Source organism: Mesoplodon bidens, assembly GCF_964165515.1.
Source record: "Mesoplodon bidens genome assembly, chromosome: 9".
Lineage (NCBI taxonomy): Eukaryota > Metazoa > Chordata > Mammalia > Artiodactyla > Ziphiidae > Mesoplodon > Mesoplodon bidens.
Window position 1 is genome coordinate 83,399,566 of NC_138166.1, and position 27,851 is coordinate 83,427,416.

General features: G+C 41.7%; 2 protein-coding genes and 1 pseudogene across 4 annotated transcripts in view; 2 read left to right on the plus strand and 1 right to left on the minus strand.

Annotated features, from left to right (window-relative positions):
- TNPO3 (transportin 3) overlaps positions 1-27,851 on the minus strand; it is a 163,961-nt gene that overhangs the window by 70,837 nt on the left and 65,273 nt on the right. Inside the window, exon 2 of one of the 2 annotated variants that reach the window (XM_081243921.1) lies at positions 22,313-23,098. In XM_081243921.1, coding sequence (XP_081100047.1) covers positions 22,313-22,432 — 120 coding nt within the window. In that variant the 5' untranslated portion in view covers positions 22,433-23,098. Of the gene's footprint in view, positions 1-22,312; positions 23,378-27,851 lie in introns of those variants that run through there. The other variant, XM_081243920.1, reaches the window with a different exon arrangement.
- On the plus strand, positions 1,716-2,552 carry LOC308622473 (histone-lysine N-methyltransferase SETD2-like; annotated as a pseudogene). The gene has a single exon. The product of its transcript is annotated as a histone-lysine N-methyltransferase SETD2-like (transcript).
- Positions 7,400-13,003, plus strand: LOC308622470 (histone-lysine N-methyltransferase SETD2-like; the record flags this gene model as incomplete). The annotated part of the gene is made up of 1 exon (XM_081243919.1): positions 7,400-13,003. A coding segment is annotated over one exon (4,425 nt), but the record flags the coding sequence as incomplete, so codon positions are not given.

Genomic DNA, 27,851 nt, shown 5'->3' on the forward strand with positions numbered 1-27,851 from the left:
CTTGCCTTTTTTTCCTGTAACAGTCACGACTGCTCCAAGACTCACTTCTACACTAACAGTTCTAAAACTGCCTAATCATTGGAAATCACTGAGCAGACCCTTAACATTGCAAGTACACACCCAAATGGGGGGGGGGGCTAAGGATTCATCAGCTGCCAAGAATCAGAAGCAGATTAGAGCTGCTAGTTAATCCTATACAAAAACTCCTCAAATTAAGCAGCATTACTTAAAAATACTTCACTAAAAACAGAAGAGCTCTGGCAAATAGAAAATTATGTTCTGGAAATACAAATATTTCAATGAAATTTGATAAGTAAGAATAAATGTGTACGACTGCTGTACTTTTTAAAAACATTTCAATTAGTGAATAATACATCTTTTTTTTTTTTTTTTTTTTTGCGATACGCGGGCCTCTCACTGTTGTGGTTTCCCCTGTTGCAGAGCACAGGCTCCGGACGCGCAGGCTCAGCGGCCATGGCTCACGGGCCCAGCCGCTCCGTGGCATGTGGGATCTTCCCGGACCAGGGCACGAACGTGTGTCCCCTGCATCGGCAGGTGGACTCTCAACCACTGCGCCACCAGGGAAGCCCAATACATCTATTAAATAAAGATTTATAGTATACTGGAAGGAGGAGCAGACCAGGCAAGAGCACAGTAAAAAGAACCCCTAAAAAACAGTCAATCAGACACTGCAACATTATAGACACATGCCTTGTACCAATATGGTATAGAGCTAGAAAATCAGAATTTCCCAAATCAAGAAAAAGTCATTTTCATGAGATGGGTAAAGAACAAACTAGTCTTATTAACCTGAAAAAGAGAAAGGAATTTTTTGTCAGTCAACTATCTTACGTTTTTGTATCTAATCCTTTATGAAAATTTTACAAATTTAAGATAAATTGCTAGGTCTGTCACAAGTTACTTTCTGATGGTTTTCTTAAACAGCGAGGAGAGAAAATGATATGAATGGATATTAGGAAATATATAAGCTCTAGATCTCAAAAGAAAACCATCACTACCTAAAATTGTTATCTTTCAAAATAATTTGTTTTGTAAGATGGTCTGAAATACAGAAACTATGGTGAAGTGAAACTTAGCTAATACCTTCACCACAGCAGTGATAAGTAAACAACTCCCAACTCCAAAAGCAGAGTGTAAGTGAAAAATAATCATAAAGCCCCAAGCAAGCTCCCAGAACCAGACTACCCATGTATGCATAAACAAGTTTTCTAGAAGCAAAAAAGCTCATTTATGGAGATAAGTTCAGCCAATTTACATTTTCACAGCCATCCCCATAATAACTGAATAGATAATTAAAAGGGAGATATTATTTCCCTTATGGGAGGAAAGAGATTCCTGGCTAAAAATAATTCTTTAAAACATCATAAGCTGCTGAGTGTGTGGGGGAGAGAGCGGCGGGAGGGCCCCGGAGGAAGGAAGGAAGGAAGGAAGGAAGGAAGGGAGGGAGGGAGGGAGGGAGCGAGCGAGGGAACAAGCAAGCGACGCGGGCCGCCCCTTCCCCGACGCGGCCCATGCCGCCGCCACCGCCGCACCGGCGGCCTCCTCCCCTCCCCTCCCTCCCGTCGCCCTGCCGCGGGGAGGGGGCTTGCGTCGCCGTCTCCAGCCGCTCCCGATGAAGCAGGTGCCGACGCAGGGAAGCACGTCTCGTTCTAGACCTGACAGAACTAGTTCATCCTCATCTGTCATAATCCCATTATTATGACTCTGATGGTCGTCACCATAGGCGCTCCCCTTATAGAGAGAGGGCACGCTATTCGCGGCCATATACAGATAACAGGGCAAGAGAAAGTTCTGATTCACTAGATGAGTATAAGAAGACATATTCAAGGCGCACATCATCTCATTCTTACTTAGAGACTCTCTAGATGGGGAAGAGAGGAAAGTGTTCTTCAAAATTAGAAAGAGAATCCAAAAGGACTTCAGAAAATGGAGCAATGAAAAGATGTTCTCCTCCCACGAATCAACTGGGATTCCGACGGGGGTCATCATATTCCAAGCATGGTAACACTGCTTCCCGTTATAAATCTGCCCCTTCAAAATCTGCACCTAAGTCTGATCAATTTAAAAATTCTTTCTGTTGTACAGAATGGAATGAGGAAATCAAACAGTCTCATTCTTTCAGTTTACAGACTCCTTGTTCAAAAGGTAGTGAATTAAGAATGATTAGTAAAGTTCCTGAAAGAGAGAAGATAGGGTCTCCATCTCCAACAAATAGATTAAAGGATTCACCTCTTTTAAAAAGCTAGATGAATCACCTGTTTTTAAGTCTGAATTTATAGGACATGATAGCCATGATAGTATTAAGGAATTAGACTCTTTATGTAAAGTGAAGAATGATCAATTAAGAAGTTATTGTCCCACAGAATTTAATATAAACGGATCTCCTGGGGCAGGATCTGATTTGGCAACATTTTGCACTTCTAAACGTGACCGTTTTTTTTTTTTACATCTTTATTGGAGTATAATTGCTTAACAATGGTGTGTTAGTTTCTGCTTTATAACAAAATGAATCAGTTATACATATACATATGTTCCCATATACCCTCCCTCTTGCATCTCCCTCCCACCCTCCCTATCCCACCCTTCTAGGTGGTCACAAAGCACTGAGCTGATCTCCCTGTGCTATGCGGCTGCTTCCCACTAGCTATCTACCTTACATTTGGTAGTGTATATATGTCCATGCCTCTCTTTCGCTTTGTCACAGCTTATCCTTCCCCCTCCCCATATCCTCAAGTCCATTCTCTAGTAGGTCAGAGTCTTTATTACTGTCTTACCCCTAGGTTCTTCATGACATTTTTTTTCTTCTTAAATTCCATATATTTGTGTTAGCATACGGTATTTCTCTTTCTCTTTCTGACTTACTTCACTCTGGATGACAGACTCTAGGTCTATCCACCTCATTACAAATAGCTCAATTTCATTTCTTTTTATGGCTGAGTAATATTCCATTGTATATATGTGCCACATCTTCTTTATCCATTCATCTGATGATGGACATTTAGGTTGTTTCCATCTCCAGGCTATTGTAAATAGGGCTGCTATGAACATTTTGGTACATGACTCTTTTTGAATTATGGTTTTCTCAGGGTATATGCCTAGTAGTGGGATTGCTGGGTCATATGGTAGTTCTATTTTTAGTTTGTTAAGGAACCTCCATACTGTTCTCCATAGTGGCTGTACCAATTCACATTCCCACCAGCAGTGCAAGAGGGTTCCCTTTTTCCCACACCCTCTCCAGCATTTATTGTTTCTAGACTTTTTGAGGATGGCCATTCTGACTGGTGTGAGATGATATCTCATTGTAGTCTTGATTTGCATTTCTCTAATGATTAAAGATGTTGAGCATTCTTTCATGTGTTTGTTGGAAGTCTGTATATCTTCTGTGGAGAAATGTCTATTTAGGTCTTCTGCCCATTTTTGGATTGGGTTGTTTTTTTGTTATTGAGCTGCATGAGCTGCTTATAAATTTTGGAGATTAATCCTTTGTCAGTTGCTTCATTTGCAAATATTTTCTCCCATTCTGAGGGTTGTCTTTTCGTCTTGTTTATGGTTTCCTTTGCTGTGCAAAAGCTTTTAAGTTTCATTAGGTCCCATGTGTTTATTTTTGTTTTTATTTCCATTTCTCTGGGAGGTGGGTCAAAAAGGATCTTGCTGTGATTTATGTCATAGAGTGTTCTGTCTATGTTTTCCTCTAAGAGTTTGATAGTTTCTGGCCTTATATTTAGGTCTTTAATCCATTTTGAGCTTATTTTTGTGTATGGTGTTAGGGAGTGATCTAATCTCATACTTTTACATGTCCCTGACCAGTTTTCCCAGCACCACTTATTGAAGAGGCTGTCCTTTCTCCACTGTACATTCCTGCCTCCTTTATCAAAGATAAGGTGACCATATGTGCGTGGGTTTATCTCTGGGCTTTCTATCCTGTTCCATTGATCTATCTTTCTGTTTTTGTGCCACTACCAGACTGTCTTGATTACTGTAGCTTTGTAGTATAGTCTGAAGTCAGGGCGACTGATTCCTCCAGCTCCATTTTTCGTTCTCAAGATTGCTTTGGCTATTCGGGGTCTTTTGTGTTTCCATACAAATTGTGAAATTTTTTGTTCCTGTTCTGTGAAAAATGCCAGTGGTAGTTTGATAGGGATTGCATTGAATCTGTAGATTGCTTTGGGTAGTAGAGTCATTTTCACAATGTTGATTCTTCCAATCCAAGAACATGGTATATCTCTCCATCTATTTGTATCATATTTAATTTCTTTCATCAGTGTCTTATAATTTTCTGCATACAGGTTTTTTGTCTCCTTAGGCAGGTTTATTCCTAGATATTTTATTCTTTTTGTTGCAATGGTAAGTGGGATTGTTTTCTTGATTTCACTTTCAGATTTTTCATTATTAGTATATAGGAATGCCAGAGATTTCTGTGCATGAATTTTGTATCCTGCTACTTTACCAAATTCATTGATTAGCTCTAGTAGTTTTCTGGTAGCATCTTTAGGATTCTCTATGTATAGTGTCATGGCATCTGCAAACAGTGACAGCTTTACTTCTTCTTTTCCGATTTGGATTCCTTTTATTTCCTTTTCTTCTCTGATTGCTGTGGCTAAAACTTCCAAAACTATGTTGAATAAGAGTGGTGAGAGTGGGCAACCTTGTCTTGTTCCTGATCTTAGTGGAAATGCTTTCAGTTTTTCACCATTGAGGACGATGTTGGCTGTGGGTTTGTCATATATGGCCTTTATTTTCTTGAGGAAAGTTCCCTCTATGCCTACTTTCTGCAGGGTTTTTATCATAAATGGGTGTTGAATTTTGTCGAAAGCTTTCTCTGCATCTATTGAGATGATCATATGGTTTTTCTCCTTCAATTTGTTAATATGAGGTTAATATCACGTTGATTGATTTGCGTAGATTGAAGAATCCTTGCACTCCTGGAATAAACCCCACTTGATCATGGTGTACGATCCTTTAATGTGCTGTTGGATTCTCTTTGCTAGTATTTTGTTGAGGATTTTTGCATCGATGTTCATCAGTGATATTGCCCTGTAGTTTTCTTTCTTTGTGACATCCTTGTCTGGTTTTGCTATCAAGGTGATGGTGGCCTCGTAGAATGAGTTTGGGAGTGTTCCTCCCTCTGCTATATTTTGGAAGAGTTTGAGAAGGATAGGTGTTAGCTCTTCTCTGAATGTTTGATAGAATTCGCCTGTGAAGCCATCTGGTCCTGGGTTTTCGTTGTTGGAACATTTTTCTTATCACAGTTTCAATGTCACTGCTTGTGATTGGTCTCTTCATATTTTCTATTTCTTCCTGATTCAGCCTTGGCAGCTTGTGCATTTCTAAGAATTTGTCCATTTCTTCCAGGTTGTCCATTTTATTGGCATAGAGTTGCTTGTAGAAATTCTCTCATGATCTTTTGTATTTCTGCAGTGTCAGTTGTTACTTCTCCTTTTTCATTTCTAATTCTATTGATTTGAGTCTTCTCCCTTTTTTTCTTGATGAGTCTGGCTAATGGTTTATCAATTTTGTTTATCTTCCCAAAGAACCAGCTTTTAGTTTTATTGATCTTTGCTATCGTTTCCTTCATTTCTTTTTCATTTATTTCTGATCTGATTTTTATGATTTCTTTCCTTCTGCTAACTTTGGGGTGTTTTTGTTCTTCTTTCTCTAATTGCTTTAGGTGCAAGGTTAGGTTGTTTATTCGAGATGTTTCCTGTTTCTTAAGGTGGGATTGTATTGCTATAAACTTCCCTCTTAGAACTGCTTTTGCTGCGTCCCATAGGTTTTGGGTCGTCGTGTCTCCATTGTCATTTGTTTCTAGGTATTTTTTGATTTCCTCTTTGATTTCTTCAGTGATCACTTCGTTATTAAGTAGTGTATTGTTTAGCCTCCATGTGTTTGTATTTTTTACAGATCTCTTCCTGTAATTGATATCTAGTCTCATAGCATTGTGGTCGGAAAAGATACTTGATACAATTTCAATTTTCTTAAATTTACCAAGGCTTGATTTGTGACCCAAGATATGATCTATCCTGGAGAATGTACCATGAGCACTTGAGAAAAATGTGTATTCTGTTGTTTTTGGATGGAATGTCCTATAAATATCAATTAAGTCCATCTTGTTTAATGTATCATTTAAAGCTTGTGTTTCCTTATTTATTTTCATTTTGGATGATCTGTCCACTGGTGAAAGTGGGGTGTTAAAGTCCCCTACTATGAATGTGTTACTGCCAATTTCCCCTTTTATGGCTGTTAGTATTTGCCTTATGTATTGAGGTGCTCCTATGTTGGGTGCATACATATTTGCAATTGTTATATCTTCTTCTTGGATCGATCCCTGGATCATTATGTAGTGTCCTTCTTTGTCTCTTCTAGTAGTCTTTATTTTAAAGATTATTTTGTCTGATATGAGAATTGCTACTCCAGCTTTCTTTTGGTTTCCATTTGCATGGAATATCTTTTTCCATCCCCTTACTTTCAGTCTGTATGTGTCTCTAGGTCTGAAGTGGCTCTCTTGTACACAGCATATATATGGGTCTTGTTTTTGTATCCATTCAGCCAATCTGTGTCTTTTGGTGGGAGCATTTAGTCCATTTACATTTAAGGTAATTATCGGTATGTATCTTCCTATTCCCATTTTCTTAATTGTTTTGGGTTCGTTATTGTAGGTCTTTTCCTTCTGTTGTGTTTCTTGCCTGGAGAAGTTCCTTTAGCATTTGTTGTAAAGCTGGTTTGGTGGTGCTGAACTCTCTCAGCTTTTGCTTGTCTGTAAACGTTTTAATTTCTCCATCAAATCTGAATGAGATCCTTGCTGGGTAGAGTAATCTTGGTTGCAGGTTTTTCTCCTTCATCACTTTAAATATGTCCTGCCACTCCCTTCTGGCTTGCAGAGTTTCTGCTGAAAGGTCAGCTGTTAACCTGATGGGGATTCCCTTGTGTGTTATTTGTTGTTTTTCCTTGCTGCTTTTAATATGTTTTCTTTGTATTCAATTTTTGACAGTTGGATTAATATGTGTCTTGGCCTATTTCTCCTTGGATTTCTCCTGTATGGGACTCTCTGTGCCTCCTGGACTTGACTGACTATTTCCTTTCCCATATTAGGGAAGTTTCCAAGTATAATCTCTTCAAATATTTTCTCAGTCCTTTCTTTTTCTCTTCTTCTTCTGGAACCCCTATAATTCGAATGTTGGTGCATTTAATGTTGTCCCAGAGGTCTCTCAGACTGTCCTCAGTTCTTTTCATTCTTTTTTCTTTCTTCTGCTCTGCAGTAGTTATTTCCACTATTTTATCTTCCACGTCACTTACCCGTTCTTCTGCCTCAGTTATTCGGCTATTGATCCCATCTAGAGTATTTTTAATTTCATTTATTCTGTTTCTAATCGTTGCTTGATTCACCTTTAGTTCTTCTAGGTCCTTGTTAACTGTTTCTTGCATTTTGTCTATTCTATTTCCAAGATTTTGGATCATCTTTACTATCATTATTCTGAATTCTTTTTCAGCCTGTCCTCAAACTGAGAAGTTCTTCTTTCATAAAGCAACAGAGAAGAATTCAGAAATTTCTTTTACACGGCTCAACCAAAAACAGACAGATAATCACCTGTCTGAAATTGCTCATCCTCAGAGTGATGGGCTTGATAGTACAAGTCATACAGACATAAAATCTGACCCTCTAGGTCATCCAAATTCTGAGGAAGCAGTGAAAGCCAAAATAACTTCTAGGCAGCAAGAAGAGCTACCAGTTTATTCTTCTGATGATTGTGAAGATGTTTCAAGTAAGTCTCGGCAACAGACCAGTTTCCCTATCAGGCCAGAGGGTAGACTGGGAAAAACAGAGTCAAATTTTTCTTCTTGTGAGATCTCCCGAGTGGATGGTTTCCCTTCATCAGAAGAGCTCAGAAATCTAGGGTGGGACTTCTCTCAACAAGAAAAGCCTACTACCACATATCAGCAGCCTGACAGCAGCTATGGAGCCTGTGGTGGACACAAGTATCAGCAAAGTGCCGAACAGTATAGTGGGACACCTAATTACTGGCAAGGCAATGGCTACTGGGATCCAAGATCAGCAGGCAGACCGCCCGAAACTGGGGTTGTGTATGATCGAATTCAAGGGCAGGTACCAGATTCCTTAACAGATGACCGTGAAGAGGAGGAGAATTGGGATCAACGTGGAGGATCTCACATTTCAAGTCAGTCCAGTAAATTTTTTCTGTCCCTTCAGAAGGACAAGGTGTCAGTGCAAGCACCTGAAATAAGCAGCAATTCCATTAAGGACTCTTTAGCTGTGAATGAGAAGAAAGATCTTTCGAAAAACTTAGAAAAAAATGATATGAAAGATAGAGGGCCTCTTAAAAACAGGAGACAAGAATTGGAGAGTGATTCTGAAAGTGATGGCGAGCTTCAGGACAGAAAGAAAGTTAGAGTGGAGGTAGAGCAGGGAGAGACAGCAGTGCCTCTAGGCTCAGCATTGGTTGGGCCTTCGTGTGTCATGGAGGACTTCAGGGACCCACAGCGGTGGAAGGAACGTGCCAAACAAGGGAAGATGCCTTGTTACTTTGATCTGATTGAAGAAAATGTTTATTTAACAGAAAGAAAGAAGAATAAATCCCATCGGGATTTTAAGCGAATGCAATGTCAGTGTACACCTCTTTCTAAAGATGAAAGAGCTCAAGGTGAAATAGCATGTGGGGAAGATTGTCTTAATCGTCTCCTCATGATTGAATGTTCTTCTCGGTGTCCAAATGGGGATTATTGTTCCAATAGACGGTTTCAAAGAAAACAGCATGCAGATGTGGAAGTCATACTCACAGAAAAGAAAGGCTGGGGCTTGAGAGCTGCTAAAGACCTTCCTTCGAACACCTTTGTCCTGGAATATTGTGGAGAGGTACTTGATCATAAAGAGTTTAAAGCCCGGGTAAAGGAGTATGCACGAAACAAAAACACCCACTACTATTTCATGGCCCTGAAGAATGATGAGATAATAGATGCCACTCAGAAAGGAAACTGCTCCCGGTTCATGAATCACAGCTGTGAACCAAACTGTGAGGCTCAAAAATGGATTGTGAACGGACAACTGAGAGTTGGGTTTTTTACCACCAAACTGGTTCCTTCAGGCTCAGAGCTAACATTTGGCTATCAGAAAGAAGTGCAGAAATGTTTCTGTGGGTCGGCTAATTGCCGGGGTTACCTGGGAACAGAGAACAGAGTCAGCATCAGAGCAGCAGGAGGGAAAATGAAGAAAGAACGATCTCGGAAGAAGGATTCGGTGGATGGAGAGCTAGAAGCTCTGATGAAGAATGGTGAGGGTCTCTCTGATACAAGCCAGGTGCTCAGCTTATCCTGGCTAATGGTTACAATTGAAACTTTGGAACAGAAGCTTACCTGTCTCAAGCTCATACAGAACACACATTCACAGTCTTGCCTGAAGTCCTTTCTGGAACATCATGGGCTGTCTTTGCTGTGGATCTGGATGGCAGAACTAGGTGATGGCCGGGAAAGTAACCAGAAGCTTCAGGAAGAGATTATAAAGACTTTGGAACATTTACCCATTCCTACTAAAAATATGTTGGCGGACAGCAACGTACTCACTATTATTCAACGTTGGTCTCAAACCAAGACTGCTGTCCCTCAGCTGAGTGAAGGAGATGGGTATTCTAGCGAGAATACATCACGTGCTCACATACCACTCCACACACCTGATCCTTCCACCAAGCTGAGCATAGAAGCTGACACAGACACCCCCAAGAAGCGAATGTTTCGCAGACTTAAAATTATAAGTGAAAATAGCATGGACAGTGCGATCTCTGAGGCTACCAGCAAGCTAGAAGGCAACGATGGCAAAGAGAACCCTGAGCAGTTAGAAAACGTCCCTGTAGAAGAAGAGGAAGAGTTACAGTCACAACAGCTACTCATACAACAGCTGCCTGAATCTAAAGTTGATAGTGAAATTGCTGTGGAGGCCATTAAGCTACCCACATCGGAACCAGAGGCTGACACTGAAATAGAGCCTAAAGAGAGCAATGGCACAAAACTAGACGAACCTATTGCTGAGCAAACACCATCCCAAGATGAAGAGGAGGGGGTATCTGATATGGAGAGTGAGAGGAGCCAGGAACAGCCAGATAAAACAGTAGATATAAGTGATTTGGCCACCAAGCTCCTGGACAGTTGGAAAGACCTAAAGGAGGTATATCGAATTCCAAAGAAAAGTCAAACTGAAAAGGAGAGCACAATAACTGAACGAGGAAGGGATGCTGTTGGCTTCAGAGATCAAACAGTTGCCCCAAAGACTCCTAACAGGTCAAGAAAGAGAGACCCAGACAAACAAACTCAAAAGAAAGAGAAAAGGCAACGAAGGGGCTCCCTCTCACCACCACCTTCTCCCTATGAGCGGGGAACAAAAAGGCCAGGTGACAGATATGATACACCAACTTCCAAAAAGAAAGTACAAATTAAAGATCGCAATAAACTTTCTACAGAGGAGCGTCGAAAGTTGTTTGAGCAGGAGGTAGCTCAGCGGGAGGCTCAACAACAACAGCAGCAGATGCAGAACCTGGGAAGGACATCTCCACTGCCCTATGACTCTCTTGGCTACAATGCCCCTCATCACCCCTTTGCTGGCTACCCACCAGGTTATCCCATGCAGGCCTATGTGGATCCCAGCAATCCTAATGCTGGAAAGGTGCTCCTCCCCACACCCAGCATGGATCCTGTGTGTTCTCCTGCTCCTTATGATCATTCTCAGCCCTTGCTGGGACGTTCTACAGAATCCCTTGCTGCCCCTCCACCTGTGCCAGTGGTGCCACATGTGGCAGCCCCTGTGGAAGTTTCCAGTTCACAGTATGTGGCCCAAAGTGATGGTGTGGTACACCAAGACTCCAGAGTCACCGTCTTGCCAGTGCCAGCCCCAGGCCCGGTCCAGGGACAGAATTATGGGGTTTGGGATTCAAACCAACAGTCCGTGAGTGTACAGCAGCAGTACTCTCCTGCACAGTCTCAAGGAACCATAGATTATCAAGGACAGGCTTGTCCAACTGTCTGTGGTGTGACATCACCCTATTCACAGACAACTCCACCAATTGTACAGAGTTATGCCCAGCCAAGTCTTCAGTACATCCAGGGACAACAGCTTTTCACAACTCACCCACAAGGAGTGGTGGTACAGCCAGCCACAGCCATGACTACAATAGTTGTACCAGGGCAGCCTCAGCCCTTACAGCCACCTGAAATGGTTGTGACAAATAATCTCCTGGATTTACCATCCCCACCTCCTCCCAAACCAAACACCATTGTCTTACCTCCCAACTGGAAGACAGCCCGAGGCCCAGAAGGGAAGATTTACTACTACCATGTGATCCCAAGGCAGATTCAGTGGGATCCTCCTACTTGGGAAAGCCCAGGAGATGATGCCAGCCTTGAGCATGAAGCTGAGATGGGCCTGGGAACCCCAACGTATGATGAAAATCCCACGAAGACCTCAAAAAAGCCTAAGACAGCAGAAGCACACACCTCCAGTGAGCTGGCTAAGAAAAGCAAACAAGTATTCAGAAAAGAGATGTCCCAGTTCATCGTCCAGTGCCTGAACCCTTACTGGAAACCTGACTGCAAAGTGGGAAGAATTACCACAACTGAAGATTTCAAACACCTAGCTCGCAAGCTGACTCACGGCGTTATGAATAAGGAGCTGAAGTACTGTAAGAACCCCGAGGACCTGGAGTGCAATGAGAATGTGAAACGCAAAACCAAGGAGTACATTAAGAAGTACATGCAGAAGTTTGGGGCTGTTTACAGACCCAAACAGGTCACTGAATTAGAGTGACCTTCAGGGCCAGGGTGGGAGGGCGGGCAAGCTGGTAGGAGAGACTCTGGGGAGAAGAAATCCCGTGGGCCCTCTCTCCCCACCCCACTGTCAGGGCTGTGCTACTGATGACACATCACCCTGGGGAATTCAAACCTGCAGATTTCAACTGAAAGCCACAAAAATGAGCTCCATCTACAACAAGCAGTCCCTGGTTGTGAGCTGTTGGGAGAGGCCATCTCATGCAAAGGTTTAGGCCCTTGAGACCTTCCCTTCTGTGACCCTGGCCAGCCCTGACCCCATTCTCAAGCCTGGGTCTCCTCCTTGGCGGTGCTGTCAGCGCACAGACTCATGCACATCCCCACCCACGACCCCTTACCCTGACGATCTGTATTATATTTTAATGTATACGTGAATATATTGAAAATAATTTGTAAAAACAACAAAAAACATCATAAGCTATTCAAATTCCAGGAGAAATACTCAAACACTCTTATCTTCAAGACAATGTTGGAAGATGGTAGTGCCCATATGCATTACTCTATCTTGATCTCAATGAAAGGAATCAGTAAGACCAAATGACTACAGCACTGCACGCTGGGGTCTCCTGAGTTTCTGATGAAAACCTGAAGAATGAGAGCACTATCAGACATACTAAGCATACACTAACACAATGCTGAAGATTCAAGCTTCTTAATTGTATAGAAATATGAGCGGTCTGGCTTAAGGTTTAATAAAAAGTGCATTATAGTGTTAGAAAACTCTGAGTGCTTATGTAAAAACATGTACCTTTTTAAGACTAGTTCTAAGTGTATTCTTCTGCTTTAGGGCCATCTGTATAAATGGTATTAACTATGGCTGAGACAGAAAATACAAGTAAACACTTAAGACGGAGAAAAACTGAAGAGTGCAGTGGGCTTGAAAAAAAAAGTAAAAAATATAATGTAAACTCCGTTAACAGAAAATTGCTTACCAAAAGAAAAAAAATACAAATTTCATAATATTTTCATTTTGGGAAGTCTAACCAGAAAGAGGAAAATTAAATCGGTACTTTCAAGGGGTCCTGCATGCCAAACACTACAAAATTATCCCCGTTAGCAGTACTGTGAACTTCCAGGAAAGAGAAATAAAGCTTCTCTCTGGAACTTCACCTACATAACAGTACAACACTCTCTGGTAATATTTCAGTACCAGGGTACAAGCTAGGGAAACACAGGAGAGGTAATCTGAGCAAGTGCAACTTTCTAAGAATTAAATGTTTTTAAGTTCAACAGAGCTTATGGGACTTCTCTGGCGGTCCACTGGTTAAGACTCCGCGCTTCCACTGTGGGAGGCACAGATTCAAGCCAGGTCGGGGACTAAGATCCCGCATGCCACATAGCTCGGCCAAAACAAAAAAACAAAAACAAGAGCTTAAAATTCTGTAAAATCTAGAAAATAGTATGTCAGTTCCTCAAAAAAAACATAGAATTACCATATGATCCAGCAAGTCCCCTTCTGGTGATGTACTCAAAAGAACTGAAAGCAGGGACTCCAACAGATATTTGTACACCTGGGCTCGTAACAGTATTCACAAGAGCCAAAACGTGGAAGCTACCCAAGTGTGTATCAACAGATGAATAGGTAAACAAAATGTGGTACACACAATATTATTCAGCCTTAAAAAGGGATGACATTCTGACACATTCTACAACATGGATGAACCCTGAGGACATTATGTTAGGTGAAAAAAGCCAGTCACAAAAGGACAAATACTGTATGATTCTACTTATATGAGGTACCTAGAGTAGTCAAGTTCATGGAGACAAAAAGCAGAATGGTGGTTGCCAGGGGCTGTAGGGAGAGAGAAATGGGGAGTTAGTTAACTGTGTTTAATGGGTACAGATTTTCATTTTTACGAGACGAAAAAAGTTCTGGAGATGCATGGTGATGATGGTTGCACAACAATGGGAATGTACTTAAAGCCACTGAGCTACACACTTAAAAACGGTTCAAGTGGTAAATTGTATGCTATGTGTATTTCACCATAATTTTTTAAAAGGAATGAAATTCTGACATAGTCTACAACATGATGAACCTTGAAGATATTATGCTAAGTGAAATAAGCCAGACACAAAAAGGACAAATATCCTATCATTCTACTCATAAGGTAATTGGAGTAGTCAAATTCCTAGAGGGAAAAAAAAGTAGAATGGTGGTTACCAGGGGCTGAAGAGAGGAGGGGATGGAGAATTATTCTTTAATAGGTACAGAGTTTTAGTTTGGGAAGACAAAAAAGTTCTAGAGATGGGGGGTGGTGATGATTGCACAACATGAATGTACTTAATGCCACTGAACTGCACGCCTAAAAATGGTTAAAATGGCAACTTAGAAAATGTAGCAGTATCCACATCATTTTATATCCTGTTTCAAACCATTGACTCTGGTCCAAGGCCTGGGAACATGAGAAATAAACTAATCCAAATACAAATGAATGCCACCAGATAACAGACTATCACGCCAACAGAAATACCGTCACAAATTCTCATTCATAAGCTCCAATACAACAAGGACATGAAATGACTATATTTGCACTGTCCAAGACTTGGAATGTGGCAGTGCAACTAAGGAATGGATTTTAACTTCATTTTAATTAACTTAAATTTAAACAGCCACAATAGCCATGTGGGTAATGGCAATCATATTAGACAATATAGCCAGAGTGGTATACTATTCAGTTGAAAGGCCTTTGGTTTTTATCATTTACTTACACACTCCCATTTTCCAGCAATGCAAAGTATACAGTATTCCTATGTTCACTGAACTAACTGGCCCCAAAGAAGTTGTACACGAACATTTTCTATTTTCTAGAAGGCTTGCCTTTCAAAAACATGTTTATGGGGTTTTTTGTTGTTGTTTTTTTTTGCGGTACACGGGCCTCACACTGCTGTGGCCTCTCCCGTTGCGGAGCACAGGCTCCGGACGCGCAGGCTCAGCGGCCACGGCTCACGGGCCCAGCCGCTCCGTGGCATGTGGGATCTTCCCGGACCGGGGCACGAACCCGTGTCCCCTGCATCGGCAGGCGGACTCTCAACCACTGCGCCACCAGGGAGGTCCACATGTTTATGTTTTAAGAGTCACTTGACTGGAGGATGAGAGCAGAAACATTAAAAGATGTCTAGATTTTCAGGTAAATCAAATCAATGACTGCATTACTAGAGCAAAAACAAAGACTCTAGGTTTTAGAACTAGGCTCAAGAATCAAGAAACTCCAAAGAGAAAAATTACTAGGAAAGAAGTCTGAAGCTGATACTCCAGGACCCACGACCTTCCCGAGATATTTAGAATAAGAAAATTCTCAAGGATATGTCATAAACCAAACACTGCAATGCCATCGATTCCAGCTGATTTATACTTTTTTGTCTTTTCATCTTTCCTTTTCAGTGTACAGACTGAACTACGCAACTTTTGAGATAACCTCTAACCCACAGATGGTCTCTGTGAAAGTAGTCCCCTTCTTATAATTTAAATTACAAACTTAGAACAAATGAGTAGCACAATTAATTAGCCCTATAAAGAGATGGTCTTCCCTTCCATTGGTTTCTGCATTGTCTACTAATTTTGGTTACTAGAGGTGGACAAAGAAAACTACTAAGTATTCAGAGTAGTCCACTGTTAAATAGGCTTCCTTTAAGATCTGTCTCAAAATAATTTTTTCTTTTAAAACACTTGGAAGACATCAGTGATATCTGCCTATCCCATAAAACAAAACCATGGCTGTAGGCTGTTTCCAAGAATTTTGGTGGAAAAAAAGTTTAATGCAGGTAGATTTTTCAGACAATGGCTGTTTTATACAAATACCAGAGAAAGAGAAAAGATGCTAACTCATAGCATGGGCTGAACCATGTCCAAATTATACTGTTATACCAAATCTATTGTCACCAGAATCATTGTAACTATACTAAATGACTCTAAGATTAATAAGTATGGGGAAGAGGGAAGTAAGGATAATAGTTTTTCAAAACGTATATTATTCAAAGTGGGTTTGAAACAAACCAGGCAAATTCTGTTCCTTACCAATTTCATTTTTTTGTTAATTTTCTTAGGGACTGTACAGTTTTGGATGCTACTTTATTTTTTATTTATTTATTTATTTTGCGGTACGTGGGCCTCTCACTGCTTTGCCCTCTCCCGTTGTGGAGCACAGGCTCTGGATGCGCAGGCTCAGCGGCCATGGCTCACGAGCCCAGCCGCTCGGCGCCATGTGGGATCTTCCCGGACCGGGGCACGAACCCGTGTCCCCTGCATCGGCAGGCCGACTCTCAAACACTGCGTCACCAGGAAAACCCCCTGGATGCTACTTTATATGGCATAATTTTAGTTACTACATTTTCTGTTTTCAACTAAAGTAGATTTTTTTTTTCCCCAGCCACGGTGTGCGGCTTGTGGGATCTTAATTTCCCAACCAGGGACTGAACCCGGGGCCCTCTGCAGTGAATGCACAGAGTCCTAACCACTGGACCACCAGGGAATTCTTTACCAATTTCAAATTGAAAATTAAAACACTATGCTACTACAGTGCATGTCTTGTGACTACTCTAAAACAGATTTTTGGTTTAAAATGTCACTTAGTGACCACTTCAAGAAAGGCTTATTGTGTCAAAAAGTTCCTCTCCTTTTCTGTACTCAAGTTGTTCAAAGCATAAAAGGAGGGTAATAAAAACTTATCTCATAAAGACTGCTTTTTAAAAAAGATTGGAAAGACTGAAAACAGAGCATCATAGGAGGCTGAATAATATTGTTTATTTTCAATCATCTATGGATATGTTAGAGAGAAGCAGCAAAAATAAATGAAATTCATAGAAAAAGACAAATCTGAGTCATCCAACTGCCCCTTTGGAGGTGCTACAAGCAGCTATGCATTCAGGAACATTTTTAAGAAACTGTGCGTCTACAGACTGACAAAAAAAACACATGAAAGAATGCTCAACATCACTAATCATTACAGAAATGCAACTCAAAACTACAATGAGGTATCACCTCACACCAGTCAGAATGGCCATCATCAAAAAAATCTACAAACAATAAATGCTGGAGGGCTTCCCTGGTGGTGCAGTGGTTGAGAGTCCGCCTGCCGATGCAGGGGACACGGGTTCGTGCCCCGGTCCAGGAAGATCCCACATGCCGCGGAGCGGCTGGGCCTGTGAGCCATGGCCGCTGAGCCTGCGCATCCAGAGCACAGGCTCCGCAACGGGAGAGGCCACAACAGTGAGAGGCCCGCGTACCGCAAAAAAAAAAAAAAAAAAAAAAAAAAAAAAATGCTGGAGACGGTGTGGAGAAAAGGGAACCCTCTTGCACTGTTGGTGGGAATGTAAACTGATACAGCCACTATGGAGAACAGTATGGAGGTTCCTTAAAAAACTAAAAATAGAACTACCATAAGAGCCAGCAATCCCAATACTGGGCATATACCCTGAGAAAACCATAATTCAAAAAGAGTCATGTACCACAATGTTCATTGCAGCTCTATTTACAACAGACAGGACGTGGAAGCAACCTAAGTGTCCGTCGACAGATGAATGGATAAAGAAGATGTAGCACACATATACAATGGAATATTACTCAGCCATAAAAAGAAATGAAATCGAGTTATTTGTAGTGAGCTGAATGGACCTAGAGTCAGTCATACAGAGCGAAGTAAGTCAGAAAGAGAAAAACAAATACCGTATGCTAACACATATATATGGAATCTGAAAAAAAAAGTGTTCTGAAGAACCTAGGGTCAGGACAGGAATAAAGACGCAGACGTAGAGAATGGACTTGAGGACACGGGGAGGGGGAAGGGCAAGCTGGGACGAAGTGAGAGAGTAGCATGGACTCATATATACTACCAAAGGTAAAATAGACAGCTAGTGGGAAGCAGCCGCATAGCACAGGGAGATCAGCTCGGTGCTTTGTGTCCACCTAGAGGGGTGGGATAGGGAGGGTGGGAGGGAGACGCAAGAGGGAGGAGATATGGGGATATATCTATATGGATAGCTGATTCACTTTCTTATAAAGTAGAAACTAACACACCCTTGTAAAGCAATTATACTCCAATGAGATGTTCAAAAAAAAAAAAGAAATTCTCAGACATCTTCATCATTTCTTAATAATCATGGTTTATTCCTTCAACTATGGGTATCAGATTATATAAACATCTGAAAGGATCCTACCGTCTATTGGGGGAGACAAAACAAATTTTCAAAAAGGTTAAAAAAATGATAAATGCAATTAAAGTGCTTTCGGTGTTGGGGCAGGGGCTGAAATGACTTTCAGCGGAAGAGAATCTGTTAAGACTTTAAGGAGAAAGAATTTAAGCTAGGCTTTGAAAAGATGGGCTAGTTTCTTCATTTGAACACAGGATTGGGAAAAAGTAATAGTAAAAGTCCAAAGGTAAGAAAAAAATTAAAAAATCATAAAACCAGACAAAGGCTGCATCCCCTCCCCACAAAAAACCATTTGCTTATTCTGGGAGATCCTACAGCTGTGTGAATGCTGATGGGAAGGATCCAGTAAAGAGGGAGTTTTAGGATACCAGTGAGACACAGGATAACCAAAAGATCAAGGTTCCTGAGAATTCAGATAATGAGATGCAGAGCACTGAAATCGGACAGGAGAAGCAGTTGGATCCACACGCTCACGTTCTACCACATCAGAGGTGAAGGGCTGGTGGTATATTGAAGAAAGGGAGGAGAACGACAGTCCCTGGAAAAAGACAAGACCTAACAAAGAGAAAGGGCCAGTCAATGGAATACGGTTTTGATGAAATTCAAGAACTAAGACTTCTGTTTAACACAATTTAACTGATTGAAACATCTGTTTGCCCTCAAATACCCTCCAAAATCAGAGTAAAAAGATTTTTTCCCCCAAGGATGAGGGAACCCACAAGGACAGAAAATGGAAACACGAATGATATTAACAAAACTGTGAAAAGGAGAAAGCTCCTGGGTAAGTGTTAACTCTCAGAGAAGGTCTGAGAAAGCTGAAATTTGTCTGGCAGCAGGGAGGGGGAAGGGATAAGAATGGGGGAAGCCAAGAGGCAAACTAATTCATTTGCAAAATTCCAGTAAGGCTCAAGAATTAGAAGTACTGAGATACACCTGAAGACAGATGCACAGATAGAGCAACAAACAAAGGAATGGCTTCAAAATCTGTGTAAGCGGTTTAGTTTCCTAGATTTGCTCCCTGACTCTGAGGAGCCAGGCTACTATACTATCCTCCCACCATCACAGAAAACTCAAGGTTTACTTTGCAGAGACTGAAGCAGAGGGACTCTGGACTCTTGGACAACAGACTCACCTAAGGACAGGAGTATCATACTGAAAAACAGATTATATAAACTAAAGTCTACATACTTAGCCTTTAGATTCCTCCTCCAGTTCATTCTCCTACCTGCCACTGGCAGCCTAGTTCATAACCTCCAGGCAGAAGACTACAGAACTCTCAGGGTCAAAGTGGTCCAAGAAAAATGACCAACAATGAGAGAGAAGAGATGAAGGTTCCCCTCTCAATTATCTGTCAAATGAGGGAGTAATTCAAGAAAAGATCGTGGGAGCCACGATTCAGCACATCCAATACAAGAAAGAAAAAGGAATTCCCTAGGACAGTGAGATCCCAGGATAATAATTATGCAAGAGACCTGGAGAACAACCAGGCCAGATTGGAGCAGGGAGACAGAGGGCTCTCGGGAGAGGTTTCCTTCCACCAAAAAAGGAAACAGATTACCAGTGTGAACATACTAAGAGGATATTTACACCTACTAACAGAGAGTTTGGGATGAATTACTGTACATATAGAGAAAAGAAGGCAAACGTGAAAAAAAGAAAAAGGTAATGATTACCACCAAAAAAAAAGTTGCACAAAAAAGAAATGATCAGGGTATACACACTTCATGATTCACAATGTGTAATGATTTAACCAGAAATGTGCTATACCTATGTTAACCAAAAATGTGGCATACCATAGGTATACCTATGAGTGATGGGGTGTGAGGAAGTGGAGGAAGCCTAAATCCTCATTTTTCATAGGAGAAACTATGAAACTGCTCTCTTTTCTTCCTAAATCTTGTAAAACTATTCCCATTTTATAACTTTAGAAAGTTTTTAAAGTTTGGCTTAAATCTTTAAAATTTTAACAATAATAACTTTTATTACTAAATTAACAATAAATTAATGTTTTTCATTTTGATAAAATTAAAATTATGTAAGATTACAAAAAAGTAAAAACTATCACATGATGTTACTTGAGATTCCTGAGCCAGCAAACTACAAGAATTTCAGTTGGTTGTGTGATCAGAGCTCAGTGGATGAGTTAGTGATTTAGGGGGCGTTGGTGACTTTTTAGCAATGACAAGATCCAAGATGTGAGTGTGTGACCAGGTGGCTTAGAAAAAAGTAAAGGAATTAAGAAGCCAAAGTGTTAGCTGAATTGTCAATCCAGATGCTGCAAGTTGCCTAAAAATGATGATGTGTGACTGTGCTATTTTCCAGGTCCACTTTTCCACTCTTCTCTACCATGTTTTCTGCCCCAGTATGTTGACCTCTATGGAACAGATCAACAGGTTCCTGAGTCCCCTAGCTTAGGGTTAGGTTTGCCCATTGGGAAATCCCAGGTGGAAGTTAGGAGAATAAGGTGTAGGTATTTATTCTTCCAGCTTCCTCCCTGCAGAATCACCTCATGCTGGCTATGTCCCTTCAACTGAAAACTACAATTCCTCTCAAGGCAGCCAACTCCATACTTCTCCTGAGAGTCCAAGAAGTAACCACTCTCTCTCTTACCTCTTCTGGCTTAGGGCTGCTAACAGTTTGGCTACAGGGTACTACACTATCTTTTGTGGTACCCCATTATATCCACATCTTTATAAACAGTACCTTTATAAAGCAAACACTCCTCAAATTAGTCTATTTCAAGTGTGCCATCTGTTCCTGTTGGGACCTGACTGTAAATAGTGATGATGATGATGGTGATGATGTAAGGCTGTAACAGAGACTAGTGGAAACTAAGTGACTAATATTTAAATAACAATTATTAACATATTTTGAGTTCTAGGTTCCAAGAACTTCGTTAAGCTCTTTGTAGGTATTAACTCGTTTAAACATCACAAATATCCTGTGCCAAGCAAAGATTTTTTGTGTCTGGTTCATTTCCATATACCAACACCTAGCAGTTGCTGGTACATGGTAAGCACTAAAATACTGATTTAAAATACATACAGCAATAAGCAGATTAGTAGGAAAGGGTGACTTTTGGTATGGTGTAGCATTTCTCCTATTTTTACTTTGAAAACTTTAAGATCAGGGACGTGTGGCTCCCCAGATCACAAAAACTAACTAAACACTAAGATAGACAACATATGAATGATTTTCTTCTGTAGCCTACAGTGAGTCTTATTCCCTTCGCTTCCCATGAGGTCACCCAGGACTTGGGTTCCCGATGTTTTTTTTTAAGTGTAATATTCAAAGTTGCAATTTTTAAAATGCTTATTATGCACTCACAGCCTAGGAGCTGATTCAAAAGGGCAGAGCATCTTTAAGTACTAGTTATGAGTTTAAAAAAAGAAATGGAAGGGGAGGGAGCAAATTTTAAAACATACTTACTTAGGCGTATAAAATGCAAAAATAAGAAAGGTAAAGTCAGCAATATCACCAAGTACACCTAATCACACTGAATTAAAGCACTGCAAGGACAAGTAGGAAAATTAGAGGAGGAAGCATAATACACGAGATTCAAAGAACGCAGAAATACAATAAGTATAATAGGCTGCAATTAACCCCCTCATTGGATGCTGACACAATTATCTGTAATAATCAAGGCAGCTACGATACCCGTATCTTATAAAGAAGCTAAAAATCAGGGGAAAGAGAAGGTTAGAAAACCAATATGCAGCAAAATGAGAACTGCAAAGATTTTCTGAAACGAGGTTTGATTTTTTTTCTTTACGTTATGTTGCACTCCAAAACACGGCGAAAACTCACGTGTACAAGGATCTAGCAACCTGAGAAGTTTCGAGAATAATATACTCAAACTAGAGTGAAAAGCAGCAAGAAACAGTGAGATGTAAGGCTATGAGTGGGAAGGAATTGCCGGAGTAACACCTGGACACCGAAGAGAGATGGATAAAACATCCTGAAGTGGAAGACAGAGAAAGACCGGGATTGGATTTGGTTGAAGAAAGACAAAACGGAAAAGCAAGGCCTAAGAAACAAATAGTAGCAAGGGTGAAACTTAGAGGACCAGATCGAAGCCACGAGCGAGAAGTACAGGACCTACAAGCCAGATTCTACGGGGTGGGGAAAGGGCCACTTCGCGACCGGCCAGCTGCAACTAGTTTCCGAAAAGCCGCGTACATGTAGCTTCGCAGCCCCACCCCGCGGCAGCAGCTCCTCCCCAAGGAGGACCTCAGGAGGCCAACGGCCGGGCGCCGGCTCCAGCCGAGGTCCCACCCAGCCCTTGCCCCGCGGCGCAGAATGGCCTCTCTCGGCCCCTCACCGAACGCTGCAGCTCCCCAAGCCAAAACGAAGCGCGCTCCTTTCCGCTGGGATCTGGGTCGTGGTACAGCGCCTGCACTGCCTGGTACACCAGCTGCAATGTCGGCTTTGCCCCTTCCATGGTGGTAGCGGTGGTGGCGGCAGCGATGGCTCTGGTGTTTTCTCCCGAGGCTTCTCCGGCTGCTCCGCCTTCGCGCTTCCTCACTTTGTCGGCCACGGCCGCTCCCTGACTGGCGCCATCTCCTCTTTGGCCGTTACCAGGGCAGAGGGGTTCCCCGTTGAAGTTACCCCCTCGGAAACAGAGGTTAGATCGTATTCAAGTTCCCGGTTGTTTTTCCGATCTTACCACTAGACTCTAGACTTCTGAGTCTACACGCCGGTGCTCGCCTCTTGACCCGCTGACTTGCCCTCAGAAAGCTGTCCCAGCCCGACACAGACCATGCAGCATACCTCAGCAGCCTTTACCCGGACCGGAAGCGGCAGCACCAAAACCTTTGGCACACTTCCGCCTGGTGCGGCGTAAACTGCCTCCTTCCCCGCATGCCTCCTCTTGTCTCGCCGCCCCCTCCCGGAAGTGAGAAGGAAAGAAGTGGTTCTCTACTTCCTTGCGTCGGACTGAAGCTCTAGGACCCTCGTGGTTCCCACACCTGTGCAGCTCTCCTCTCCTTGGCAATGGATCCGAGGTCTTTCCTCCTCCTTCCGACTTCTCCATTCCTCTACATAGAGTCCTTTTGGACCCCCGTGGACAAGGCGCATCAATTCAACCATCTGTGGAGTGTCCACTGTACTGCAAATTCAAAGATGATTTAAGACAAGATTTGTATGCAGACCCTAATGGAGGAGACAGACACGTAATCAAATAACTATTGTACAAACCTGAAAAATGTGCCACTGAAATAAATACAAAATGCCTAGAATTCCCTTTCCACTAAATTCTGACACCCAAAAAGGTATTTCATTCTATTGCCCAGGACGCTCTGACTCCAGAGTATTTGCACAAACACACTGAATTGTGTTTTTGTGTATGCCTTTCTTCCCGAATCAAACATCGATGGTATAAAAATTCACAATTCACAAAAGAAAATATAAATCTTGGAATCTGTACTATAGAGAAAATTTCCAAACGTTGCTGCTTCTCCTTTGCACTAATAAGTAACGACTACTGGGACTTCCCTAGGGGCACAGTGGTTAAGATTCAGCCTGCCAATGCAGGGGACACGGGTTCCATCCCTGGTCCGGGAAGATCCCATGTGCTGCCGAGCAACTAAGCCCATGTGCCACAACTACTGAGCCTGCAAGCCACAACTACTGAAGCCCACACGCCTAGAGCCTGTGCTCTGCAACAAGAGAAGCCACCACAATGAGAAGCCCGTGCAATGCAACGAAGAGTAGCTCCCGCTCACCGCAACTAGAGAAAGCCCACGTGCAGCAACAAAGACCCAATGCAACCAAAAATTAATTAATTAATTAATTAATTAACTGCCACCATTTGATGAATGCTTACAATGTGTAAAGCACTGTAGTTATGAGGTCTTATTTAATCCTTTTAACAATTATATAAAGTAAATCCCCAATTTAACGAATAAGAAATAGGTAATTAATCTGCCCAAGGTTACACATTTCTTAAATGAAAATCAGGGTTTGAATCCAAATGTTTTGCTCCAAAGGCTGTTAAGTTGTACAGTCCCTATCATCCTGTATATTGGTTTGTTTCTGAACTGTTACTGTCAAAAGATTTTAACTACCAATATCACAATGAAAACAGTGTTACTGTACACAGTTGATATAATTTCTGACCAAAGGAAAGAATCTTGATATTTTGGTTGCCTAATTCATCCATTCATTAAAAATTTAGTAAGACCACCTTGGTCTCTGCCCTCATGGAGTTTACAGACCAAATGCAATGAAAGACAACTCAGTACAGTTGAAAAGGTCTATGAATATCCACAAGCAAAAGAATGATATTGGACCTACCTTGCACCATATACCAAAACTAAAAAAGAACCTAAATGTAAGAGCTAAAACTATGAAACTCTTAAAAGAAAACTCTTAAAAGAGTGTATCTTCATGACCTTGGATTAGACAATGGTTTCTTAGATATGGCACCAAAAGCACAATTAACAAAAGGGAAAATAGATAGTCCGATTTATCTATTTTAGTTCATCAGTTTAGTTAATCAAAACTAAAAACTTGTGTGTGTCAAAGAACACTATTAAGAAAGTGAAATGACAACCCACAAAATGAGAGAAAATGTTTGCAAATCAAATATCTGATAAGGGATCAGTATCCAGAACATATAAAGAACTCATAATTCAACAATGAAAAGACAAGATAGGGGTTGGTCACTTGAAAGACTATGCGTGTGATTAGAGAGTTGCAACTTTGGACCAGATTAAGTGCAATCACTTAACACTGATATAGTCATCTGTGCCTAGGAATGAAACCCTGATCAAGACTCTGGACATTGAAACTCAGTAGAGCTTTCTGGTTAATGAACAGGTTAATATGCCAGATGGGTGATATACCCTGACTCCACCAAGAGAGGGCATGGGAGTTCTGTCTTCTTCCCAGACCTCCTGCTATGTATAGCCTTTTAAATACATCTTTATTTATATGTGTAGCACTTAACTGAGTTCTGTGAGTTGTTCTAGCAGATTATCAAACCTGTGGGGGTAGTGGGAACCCCTGAATTTGTAGCCAGTTGGTCAGTAGTGCAGGTGGCCCGGGGACCCCTGAAGTAAGGCTGACGTTTGAAGTGAAGGCAGTCTTGAGGGGGACTGAGCCCTTAAGCCTGTGGAGTCTGATACTAACTCCAGGTAGTGTCAGAATTGACGTGGCCTTCACCCCACTGCTGTAGAAACAGAACAGGTAAGATGTTCACGAAGTCTGTAATTTAGTTTAACAGACATAAGCCCTGTCCTCCCCAAACTAGATGAAACAAATATGTTAACAATTATTAAATGTAGGAGACAGGTAATTGTGGTCACAATACCATTCTCTCTACTTCTCTGTTTGAAATTTTCCAAATTAAAAAAAAGTCAAAACTGGAAAAAAATTATGTCAATTTTTATTTATGACATGAAAAGATGTCAGAAAATATTATTGGAAAAAGAAACAGGTTATGACTCAGCATGTGAAAATGCTCATTGACATGAAATTATATCTATGTTTCTATATAGGTAGAGAGGTGTCTGGAAGGATTTTCAACAAAATGTTAACAAAGGTTATCGCCAGGGATGGGATTTTGAGTGGTTTCTACTTTCTTTTTTGTCTGTGTTTCTTCATAACATGAATCACCCCTTGACATATTCCATATTATTTTTATTATTTTTTGGCTACTCTCTCCATTAACATGTAGTTAATGTTTTCAATGGTGCCTGACATAGGGCAGGGACACAATAAATATTTGTTAAATGCATTAATAAAGCTTCTATGATTTGAATTTTTCTTTCTAATGATTATTTTCACTTTTAAAACAACACAGGTGTTTTTTTCCAAACAGTGACACTATAAACTGGAAGTCATAGTTGTCAGGAGCCAGTGTTGACTGAATCTTAGTGGCTGTTTGCCAAAAGGCTGTACAGCACAGACCTCTCCTGGCCCAACTTCAATCCATAGGGCACATATTCTATACCATATTCCTCCAGCTGCACAACCTGAGACGGCCATAAACCCAGCACTGGACAAACCTCTTTCCTTCATTTAAACCCACATTCAGGGCTCACGTGCTGAGGATATCACCTGCCTTTGTCTGGTTCTTCACCTCAGAACTGCCCTCAGTCGTGGCCAGCTTTTCCCCCAGTTTCACTTGCAAAGCAAATTCAAACTGGTGAGAGGGGCTGGGAGAGAAGGATGGTGAATAGAGATCATGAATTTCTATGGAATACGGAGAGCACAAATGAACTGTCCACAGTCAAAAGGAGCCTTTAAAGTTTAAAGACGGATGTCCTGAGGGACAGTTCTGATAAACAGGGATGGGAAAACAGAATAGGTTTGAATTTTTCTGAACATTAACAAAGTGAAATTCATTTCAGAAAAATAAAAAAAATACTGTACAGAGAACCCAAGGGCAATGGTAGAGCAAAAACATACACAGTTCAGTCAAGGTCCAAGCTGCCCCGATTCCTTCTCCTTGATTCCTCACAAAGTCTTCCTTCACTCGTTGAACTCTACTCTTTGGAAGGCAGACACAGAGGAGGGGAAAAGTAGCTTTCTCCCAACAAGCTTAATTTCTATAAGTCATATTATATCCATAGGTTTTTGACTTTTAGTGCAGTTTTACTTCAGGGTATTAACCAATACATTGGAGCTGGTATGATATGGGTCAAACTGTAACCCACCCAGGCTGACAGATTACACTTCCCTCACAAATGCAGAAGACTCCATTTGGCTGTAGGGAGAAAAAAAAAATAACTCTCTCTTGTACGGCATGGTGGAAAGTGGGCTATCCTAAAAATTAGACCCCCTGGTGCCAGTCCCAGCACCACCACTTTATGGCCATATGACTCTAGCCAAGTAACTACCTTCATAAGCTGGAAAAAGGGGCATGATACCTGCCCATTCAACATACAAGGAGGACCAAGTAAGATCACGTGAAAGTGCTTTGGAACTGGCTCCTTGTAAACAACTGTGAAGTAATTACCGTTGTACAAAAATATGGAGTCAAACTGTCACTTCTGGTCTTATTGAGATCCTTAGAAATCTCAAGTTTTTACCCCCAAACCAACAGGCTTTTCAAATACAGGAGGAACGGCAGCTTAATGAGCTACCCAGGCTGTAAACAAGCCAAAGGCTTGGCTACTCCACCAGCCAAGCACCAGTAAACACTGTCACACCTGTCACAGTGCCTGCATCTCCCTGATTCCTGGGGTCAAAGTGTTTACCAGCTGGCTCTTGCTTCTGGAAGAATTTAGATATTTACATCCACCTTCCCTCCCACTCTACTCTTAGTAGGCACTGAGCACGCACCTGCTCTGGCTCCATGCTACTGGATCCAGACTCCAGGACCTCCTTCCATGAACAAACCCAACGCCCTCCTCATTGTCCTCCAGCCTTCTAGATCTCTCTACAGCCTCAGACATCTCAACTTCCCTGTTCCCCCTGTGCCCCAACACTTCATTTCCCAAGACTTCAACTTCCACAGCTCAGCCCTCCCTGATGTCACTTTGATTCTCAATGGTGCCTATCAACCCAGCTGCATATTAAAATCACCTAGGCAGAGGGAGGGGAAACTTCCTTGGTGGTCCAGTGGGTAAGACTCAGTGCTTCCAATGCAGTGGGCCGGGGTTTGATCCCTGGTCGGGGAACTAGATCCCCTAAGAAGTCTGCATGCCACAAAAAATACCCCACATGCTGAAACGAATATCCTGAACAGCCACCCCAAAAAAGGAAAAAAGAAAAAAAATCACCTGGGGTGGGGATGCCTGGGTACCTCTCTAGACCAGTTAAATCAGAAATCCTGCGGCTAGGTCTGGGGCTCCAATCTTGGTACCTTAAAGCTCCAGGTGATTCTAATGTGCAGCTAGGTTGCTGGTCATGCC